Source organism: Rhea pennata, chromosome 19 (genome assembly GCF_028389875.1).
Source record: "Rhea pennata isolate bPtePen1 chromosome 19, bPtePen1.pri, whole genome shotgun sequence".
NCBI classification, from domain to species: Eukaryota; Metazoa; Chordata; class Aves; order Rheiformes; family Rheidae; genus Rhea; species Rhea pennata.
The window spans coordinates 5,542,251-5,552,232 of NC_084681.1; the positions used below are offsets into that span (position 1 = coordinate 5,542,251).

Here is a 9,982-nt window from a genome sequence, read left to right on the forward strand (position 1 = left end):
TTTGACTTGCTCTCAGACATCCTTGAAATGGCAAAAAAAAATCCTGCCTGGTCCCTCTGTGTACACTCTTCCTGACACTGAATAGCCCTTACCAGCATACATAGCACCACTTGCATGGAAAGTACTATTCCACACAAAAATCAAAGAGTCAGGCCAGGTATATTTTAGAATTATAGCACAAACCCAAGTGAGATTTGGTGTTTACTATTTATACTCCTAAGTAACTTCACATTCTTTCAGGTAGTCAAACAATTATTTGACCAATAATCAAAGTTTAACAGTGAATATTAAAATTGGATCCCTTAAAGGTGACTTAGTGTTCTTGCTTCTAGCATTAACAAGGCTTATGCACTCAGCACTTTTTCTCCCTCTTATCATGCGACAGGCTATTTTTATATTTGCCAGAGTATATTCTGCATCTTTCTTTGATCCAGAGCACAGTCTTGTGAAGCTTGTCTGCATACGGCATTTCCCTTGCTCTGGCAGTCCACAGAGCTAAACTTTTCCATTTCACTGTGATTTCAGCATAGGCGGGTAATAGCAGGAGCACAAAGCCATGTGTGTGTGCGTGCCTGCCTGCTGCTGCTCCAGCAAAAGCCATGCTGAGCAGGCTGCACAGGGGACTGCCACGTGCCTAAAGCACATGGTCATGCAGGCAACAGCCATTCAGAGCCTCACGTGAGTGTCAATGTGAAGAGCAGCTCTCGGTACCAGCCTGCTTGATGGTTTAGCTGGTCATTCCCATGTTATCATGCGGGAGAGTAAAGTTCAGGAAATTCCCAGCTCCTTTTAGTGCTCTCCGACCTTAAGCAAGGGGGCTCATGATGTGGCTCATGCAACACCTAATAATTGCTTATGAACAATTATTAAAGCTTAGGAAAAGATTCCACATACAGCTGGCTGCTGGGAATGCTGCCCTTCACACTACACAGACTATGCTCAAAGAGGAGGTCACATTAAGAAACACAAGGGAAGGAAGGCTACAATAAAGGGAGTGTTACACACACACCCCTTTTGTGGGCTACCTCCTTCATCAAGTCACACTCAGTATGCAGTTGAGAGGCTGGATGGAGCAAGAACAAGCCATTCCCATTTGGTTAGTGCGCCTATCACAAAACGGGAGTTAAAAGAAAATGTTGGAAACTACCCGGTCACGCATTGTGCCTATCATTACAATTTAGTATCTACATAAGAAGTAAAAGGTAATGGATCTTTTGCTCTACACAAAATATCCCTACTGAATGAATAAAACATGGCACCATGGCATTTAATAAAATCTTTATGTTCGGGGGGGGGGAGGAGGAGAGGAAGGGGAAGAAAATCAGTGCAAATATATATCTGATGAGAGTGGTTTTCAAGTTCTTTTTTGGGGGGGGGCAAGAATAGCCCTTATTTTTTCAACTGAAAGTGTGAATCCTTTAGATACCTACTGCATGCATGTGGATTATAAAGCTTGTTTTTTTAATCATCTTTTGCAGATCCTTTGCAAGTATTCTAAGGTACCCAGCTGTCCAAGCATCACAGACTTAAAACCACTGTCCTAAGAATACAAAGATAAAAGGAGTTTTTCAAAGCCACCCTTTGGGAGGCTCCTCCTTGCCCTCCTGGGGGAGGATGGCCTTATCCTCCCCAAGTAGCAGGGCAGCAACAACAATATGGGACATGACTGTGTCAGCAGCATCCACTGAAACCTAGCCCTAGGTCCAAGGCTCTGGTGGCAGACAGAGGATTCAGTTCTACAACACAAAACCCAGAAGCCTTCTAACTAGACTTGACTGATGCATCTGAGCTCTAATTCACTTCGTACAAACTCTTTACACTAGCTGCCCTATTTTTGTTCCACCAAAGAACCAGCAAGAGACAACAGAAGATATGCAACGGATGAAGAACCAAAGAAGTGTTTGCAGTAACAGATTACTTTAAAAGCTAGCATTACAGGAACTTTTTCTGAGGGAGACTAAAGATTTCAATCAACTAATCAACATCCAATGGGGACAAGGGAAAGGTTTCAAATGCATCTACTTATTACAGTGAATGGCAGTCTGCATTGCGAAAATAAGTCATTGAAATACCATTTAGCAAACCACAGTTGAGTTGTGAAAAAAGAAATGCATCAGATTCTAATCTTGCAAAACCATACATCCCTCCTCATCAAAATAAAACCAGTATTCGCAGCTTTCCCAAACACAGAAATCCATAGGGAGGTAGGTGCTTCCTTGATTCTTTGATACAACCCAGAGAACAGATGAGAGAAACTAGTATCAACCAACAATCCAAGCTGGAAATACAGTATTAAGTTAAAGGGAGTCACTTTCTTATTTATTTATTATTGACTTGCTGAGGAAAACAAATCAGTGAGAATCTTTAAAGTCAGAGTCAGTTCAGCTTTGCTGAACTTTACGTTTCTCAGTGAATGCCAACGTGAGTCTCTGGATCCCAAGATGGTACAAAATACATACTTGAGTGACACTGTTTGCTTCTAGAGGTGCTTGTATCTCAACACATACATATAAAATTAAATCTTATCATGTCACTTCTGTACAGCCTGCATGTCTGGGATATACCATGCAGGCCCATGAGTCACATTTGGTGTTCCACACACACCATTCCTTGTGCAGAGTAGATGCACACGCAGGTGGTGTGTGTGTTTTGGCCAACTGCATGCGATATACACTGATGCCAAACGCTGGGAAGTCATTTAAAGTAGTGACTAGGGATGTGAAAAGCTCAGGATGTGACCCTTTCCAAAGTCAGGGTCCATACTCTCAGACAGGCTTCAGTTGTAACATTAAGCAATACAAAATTCACCACTATCACATTTTTGAAAGAATTGCTATCACCTAAAAATGTCAGTTCTCCTAGCAATAAAGTCGCACGAAATTAACTTTTATTGAATGTTTATACTATTTGTTCTTGACTTTATTACAGTAATATAGATTGCAACAGCAATGCATACTGAAACAGTAGCTCACACCAATTAAAAAAAAAAAAAAAACTTTACATGATGATTAAAAAAAGTCTTGGAGGATATACTAACAAAAACACTCCATTATAATGATTTTAATATTTACTTCTAGACTAACTCCTACGTCAAAACTGCGCGTTTGCCTTGGTCCTTTTATGATCTCCTTAAATGGTCATTTTTATGTATTTTTACAAATCAAATTAATAAATTTTTATTATTTTAAAACTTGCTCAAATAAAAAGGATCCTCAAAATAGACTCTGAATATAAGATTTTCATAAGACGAGGCACCAAAAGAAAAATATTGATTTGGGAGAAGAAATATATTACTTTAAGTAGTGAAATGAACTCCTCTTTAAGAAAAAAATAACAAAAAAAAATCTACATTATTCTTAAAAACAGGATGGCACAGAAAGTAAAAACTGCAGATTAAGATGATTTATCCCACCCCGAGACCTGACTTTTTACAAGAGTACAAAAGTATACAGTTTCTAGTGAGAACAGTTCATAATGCTGAGCTACAAATAACACAAGAAAAATCTCAAAAAATCAATAGGTTACAAAAAAAAAGTCATGTGGACAGCTGATTACAAATAAATTTTGACAGGTGATCATTAGGAGTCTGGCACATAATCAGGCTCCTCCAAAAAAAAGAATGAGGACACATTATCTGCTTTTAATTTTACGCATTTATACGCAACAGAAAATGAGGCAGCATATACACACTATTTTTAAGAACTGGCTCAGGAAAAGCAAGGCTTTATTTTATATTTCCCTTGCCAACTCCAAATATTTTTAATTTTGAAAACCAATACAAGTTACTGGTTAACTATGAAATGCCTTGAAAATGAAATATCTAACAATGAAAAATCCACTATAAGTGAAGGTGATCAAGTAAAACCCACAGACTTCTGACACATTTTGACTTCGGGGCACACTTCTGACTTGAGACCAAAGAGTCTGTTGACAGATGTGTTGTGTTTTGGGAGGACGTTTTTCTTTTCAATGAGAAAGGAATGCTGTAGACTTGAATTCTACTTCATCCTGCTCCACAACTTTTGTCCTTCTATTTATTTATTTTGCCTCCTTATCAGATGATTCTGACAATGACTTCGCACGCTGAGCATGGCAAATGATCAAGCAGAAGTGAGAGGAGTGGTTTCCTGCTCCCAACAGCACACGTTGGTCTAGCAGACCTTGTGTGAGCAGAAGAGCACAATAAAACAACTGCATGTTTTCCAAACTTCAGTGTTGACACTACTCCCCACACCATGATCTCAGCCGTGCTCATGTAAAGCCACGGCAGTTATCCAGGATTTGTACTAGCATCTCTAAAGGGACGAATTAAAGTGCTAACAAACTAAGAGAAGACTTCCACTGATATCAAATGGGTTTGAACAGTGCACTATGATCAAAACTCAGCTCCAGATAGTTCAAGATAATTGCCTGGACTATGGTTCCTGTCCTCTTACATCAAATATTGGCCGAACAAAAGCACATTCTTTTGTGGTCCTCCCTGTTCATTTAACACTGTGGCATCTACACACTGCTATTCTGTAGGTGTTTTTTCATTTGCTAATAGCCAGGCTACCAGTGAAGAAAAAGTGACAAGCAAGTTTCCTTAGAATTCCCAGAGCTTCCTGACATAATTTAAACAAAAAACGCTGCAGAGTAACTTAGCAATAATGAGAGCTATTATTTTTATTTTTTGGCGTATCAATGTCTTGAATCATATTTGCCCACTCTAAGCTGCCTGTCAGCTATACAGTGGAAACAGTGATTTATACTGGCAGGGATTGAGGGGATGGGGGACAGGGGCAGGCTTGTGCCCAAATCCATAGGGAAGGTCTTACAGCTGATTTACCTGGTCTGACTGGGCTCTGCATGCAGTTCTGCGACACCATGCCTGGGTGGACTGAAGTAGAAGCCCTGCTGCTGAGGTCCATGACAGAAGGTGATGCTGAGGTAGCTTGCTGGAGACCTGACTGGTGCGGGCTATGCTCATGCTGGTTTGGGCTGGGTGGAATGCCATTTTCTGAGAGGAATTCTTCCAGGTCCATGTACTCCAACTGGAAAGTGTCTCCATCGTATGGCAGTGTCTTGTCCCATAATGTTGGGCCCAAGAAAGCTGACTGAGGGACTGTGGTACTGGTGCTGTCATCATCTAATTTCTTCTCTTTGTCTTTCTCTTTACCGAATGCTTAAAGAAAACACATAATAAAGATGTAAGAGCTGAGTAATTAAAGTACTAGCTACTATTACTACTTCAATTATTCCTCCTGTACTCTCTCAGATGTGAGAGGTAAATACTCCCTTCATAAAAATAACTCCTTCAATTCATTCTATTCACAGAGAACTAGAGGGACGTGACAGCTGAGCACCTTTGCTGGATCCAGCCATGTTTTTAAGATTTCCTTATATTTTTAGTTAACAATTCCACTGCATGTCTGGCTTTGAACGGCAGTTTGAATAAGTACTCACAGGCTTCTTAAGAGTATGTATTCAAGCTAATAAAGCAACCCGGAAGATTTTGCTGGATACTGTATTTTGTTGAAAAGGGAAGATTTTGATCCCAAATCCCTAAACCTAAGTACAACAGTATAATAAATCTCGCTAGTCCTTATACAATCAAAGTAGCCTTCAAATTAAATACTTGTACTGCTTGCTTTAAGATGCTTTAAAAGCCCTATAGGGAGCCTCATAGGAAGCAATAAATAACACAAGGCATCATTTACAGAAACAATAACGATGTTAAAACTTAATGCTTTTAAGTTACAAAGTTATAGCAATGGTAAAGTCTGACAGAATATATATTCTAACATGCACAAGAAGAAGAAAAAAAAATCAAGAGATACAGAAAAAGCAAAAAAAAAAAAAAATCCTATCTGCTTCTATTAAAAACACCTAGTAACTTCAATGCACACTTTGAATGGAGCACTTGATTTCTCAACAAGATACGCTACAGTTTAAACCGATAAAGCTTTCTGCAAGCTACCATGCCGCCTTCATAGCATTTCCTTTTTAATTACATCTGACCCCGCTGCAATGTTGCAAGCGGCATCCAGACGAAAGTCGGGACGCCGAGCGCGTGAGAAGTCTTCAATCTGCCGCACAGGGGGTTTTGTTTATAACACAGATTTGAATGACTGGAAATTATACTGAAAGTGCAATTAAGCCTGCTCTATCTTAGCTTTCTACAGAAGAGTTCCAACTTTTTAATGTTAAAACGCCTGCCGGTTGTGCGGGGGCAGATGCTCCCATACGTCGACGTTTAGGAGGAGGAAAGGACCGAGCTGGCCCGTTAATTTTATTTTTCCAGCCGGCCGTAGCCATCCCCGCCGCGGCGGAGGAAAAATCCCACCGCCTTCCGCTAGACTAGACACACCGCTCTTATCATCCACCGTCTAATATCCTTACGGAAATCATCCTATTACTTAATCACCTTTCGGGGGAGGGGGAGAGAGGGGAGAAAAGGGAAAGCGAGGCGCGGGGCTGAAGAGGCGGCTGGGGGGGGGGGGGTAGGGCCGCCATTTCGGGGTGCCCGCCCGGAGCCGTGAGAGGGGCCCCGACTCCGGGGCGGGGGGGGGGAAGAGCCGGCCCCGGGGACCAGGGCTGCCCGCGGAAGCCTCACCGTCTTCGTGAGCAAGCGGCAGCTTGAGGGGATTTTCCAGCAGGGACTTCAGCACCCCGTAGGTGGGAGGTAGGAAGGTGGGGTTCAGCGGGAGCGGCCGCGACATGGTGGGCTCTCCCTCGGGGCTGGCTGCTGCGCGGCGGCCTGCGGCTCCTTCCCTTCTCTCTTCGTCCGGCGCGGCCCGCTGCGAAGCGCGGCGGGGGGAGAGAGCGGAAAGCTACGTGGGGCGGAGCGGCGCTGGCGAGGGGCGCCCGGAGGCCGCCGGAGCAGGGGAGCGGGGAAAGGCGCCTCCGCCGCGCAGCAGCAGCAGCAGCAGCAGCACCGCCACTCCCGCCGCCCGCTCTGCGCCGCGCGCCCGGCCGCGTGCCCATGTGCAGGCGCTGCCGGCGGTGACGTCAGCCGCGGCGCGGCCCCGCCATTGGCGCGGGAGGCGCGGCGGCCGGCCCCGCCCTCCTCCCCCTCCCCACCGCTCCCCGCCCCGCGGGAGGGGGCCGCCGTGCCCCCCCCCCCCCTCCGCCCACATCCCCCCGCGGCCGCGCGCGGCAGCCGTTGCCCGCGCCCGGGCGGCCGTTAAGGCGCGGGGGGGGGGTGGGGGGGCGAGGCCAGCGCCGCGCTCGGCACGCGGGGAGCCTCGCGCGGCGAGCCCGCGGCCGCGAGCCGTTTCCCCGGTAACCGGGAGGAATGTTAACGAGTTTGAATGTTTGACCTAGCTCGGTGCATCCGAGCGTGAGGTAACGGGCGAGCAGGCGGCGGCGGCGGCCCTGCGGGGAGCGGGCGGGTGTGCGTGTGGGGGGAGTGCGGCGTGTTGGAAGTGTTCGCGTGTTGTGAACACCGCTGGAACACCCCCCCCCCAAAAAAAAAAAAAAAACAAAAAAAACCCCAAAAAAACTCTGCACTGGGGCCCCGGAGGGGATGAGGCTAATAATATTTTATCTAGAGGCTAATAATACTGTATGTTTCTAAAGCAAACAGTTATTGGGCCAGCTAGCATTTAGTGTCAAAGACCCAACAGATTTTCTAATACACCTTATTTCCATAAGAAGACTGCTCCTCTCACCAGTTACCTACGTAAACCAGGGTGCGATAGGTTTCACCATTACCAAGATTTCCGTATCTTTCCTACATCTTCTATCTGAAGTGGTTCTCCTCTTTCTGCTTTCTAGGATCCTGGGTGCATGCACAGCTGGTTTTCTATCCACTTTGGCCTTCAGCCGCCCTCAGGAACTGAGCGCTCTCCATGTTTGCTCCATTCAACAGCTGCACTCTAGCTATGGTAACTTCCACCCTTCAGATTCTTGTAAGCATTTACGTCTTTTTGCTTCTCATCTTTTTAGGGTGGCTCTTTGCCAAGGTGTACCATACCTATTTAGTTCTACTATTCTTTCCTCAAAAGTCAGTTCTTTCACCATTTACACATACATACAATAATAAGTACTTACTATAAGCTGATACAGGTAGTGTGTTTGCGTAAGTTATTAATTTCAATGATGTCCAGTATTTAGAAACAAAAGCAGTATGCCTTATGAGGAACAGAAGGCTGCCCTGAACAGTTACGTTCTCTGCTTATTACCCAGGCAATACATACTGAAAGGTATCTATGAGTAAATGCATTTTCACTAGTGTCTGGTCAGATGATCCAGCTAACAGCAGAAGCCAAAGTCCAAAGTACATTCAAATCAAGAGTATAATTGCAATGCCATCACCAAAATCTGAAGGTTGAAAATTACAGTCATCAGGCCCTTCAGAACCAGAGACAGCGTAATATTAACATTTATAGAAAACAACTGAGAAGAGATTGTGAAAGAACTTTCAAATGCTACTGATCTAGCAAGGTTCATGACAGGAGGGGCTTCATGGAGTAATATGATAACAGCAGCACAGTAATTTGCAAGTCACCTACCCAGGAAAAATGCACTAGATTATTAAATGATTGTACACATACCAATGTTGCCTAAGACTGCCAAATTGCTAGTTATTGGGAACCTTTAATTAGGTAAGTATAAAGTGAATAACATAAAGAGGAGGACAATGATTGGCAATGCATATGTAAACGTAGTACAGAATGTTTTTCTCGGCAGTGTAAAGTATATTTAGGAGATTGGGTAAGCAACAAAGAAGAGTAAGTAGAAATAAAAGATGTGAAAGTAATACAGAAACTGGGAAACACCAATAACAAATAAAATTAATTAGTGATGTTACAAAAGCTCAACCTGGGCAGAAGTACCTAAGTTTTTATGGTTATGACCAGTTTGTACAAAATGCATGCAAAAGAAGAAATATTTTTAATGAACCAGAATGACAGGAAAACTGTTCTGTTTCACTACTTGATACTGAGTGGAGTAAATTGTTTACTCTATGCAGGTGTGGAACAAAAACATGCAAAAGGACAGTAAGGACCAAGTATAATTACAGGCTATGCATTCCCAGCAAGTAGGAGCTGGGAATTTCCTCAGCAAGAAAAGTGAAACAATTCTTTCCAACCTACAGACCAGCCAGAAAAGCTGGGACAAGTACCAGAGAGTATTTACTGTGCCTGAGCAGTTGTTTTCAGTTTCACACTCCAACAGGAGCAATAATTTAATTCCGCAGTCTTGCCACATAGACAGTTTTCATACCAAGGAGCCTAAATTCACAGGCTGTCAGGACAGGAAGTTGTTTTTAAACATTAGTAAGTGTTATGTGTACCTACAAGTTACCATTTTTTACTGGCTACACTTTCTCAACAGTGATCTGCAATTAATTCATACTGTTTCTACCAGTGGCTGACCCCACACTCTCCAGATAAGTCTAACACAACCAAAATAGAGCTAATTATACACAAATTGGATTTCTGCACTTTCCAGCTAGTCAAAAATACATGCCATTTTTGGCATGTATTCTTAGCAAAATCACCCAGGGAATGTTTATTCTATAGCATATGAGAGACTATGACAGCTATGTATTTATTTTGTTTCTGTATAGAAAACATCTTGTTTGGTCCCCAATTAAAAAAAAAAAAAAAATCTCAGCCAATGTTTATGTTTCTGCGCCTGGTGTTTTCATCACAGAAGTTTGATCAGTTACGTGGTCCAAACATGCCATTTTTCAAATTAAGTATGCATAACTTAATATACATCTTTCCACCATCCTGATTTTATGTAATTCTTTCCTTCTCTAACCAAGACAGCTTGAAAAGGCAATTTAAACCGCCCAAAACTACATTTTTAAGGAGTCTTTCCACACAAGTCCAAGCGCAGTAGCTCACGCCGACAGACTCCCCTGCTGCGAGTCCTCTGCTCTCCGGCTAGCACAGGCCCGCGCCAACGTCGCGGCGCCGCTGGGCGCTGAGGCGGCAGCCGGGTCGCCAGGGGCGTCGTGGTGGCCCCCGGGGGCAGCCCCGGCCGCCCA

General features: G+C 43.8%; 1 protein-coding gene across 1 annotated transcript in view; it reads right to left on the reverse strand.

The window, feature by feature from the left end:
• The window catches only part of HLF (HLF transcription factor, PAR bZIP family member), a 36,909-nt gene extending 29,983 nt beyond the window's left edge, over nucleotides 1-6,926 (reverse strand). The window contains exons 1-2 of the mRNA XM_062591576.1: nucleotides 6,596-6,926; nucleotides 4,829-5,164 (exon numbers count right to left, since the gene is read on the reverse strand). Coding sequence (XP_062447560.1) covers nucleotides 4,829-5,164; nucleotides 6,596-6,701 — 442 coding nt within the window. The 5' untranslated portion in view covers nucleotides 6,702-6,926. The remainder of the gene's footprint in view (nucleotides 1-4,828; nucleotides 5,165-6,595) is intronic.
• Nucleotides 6,927-9,982: the final 3,056 nt, after the last annotated feature.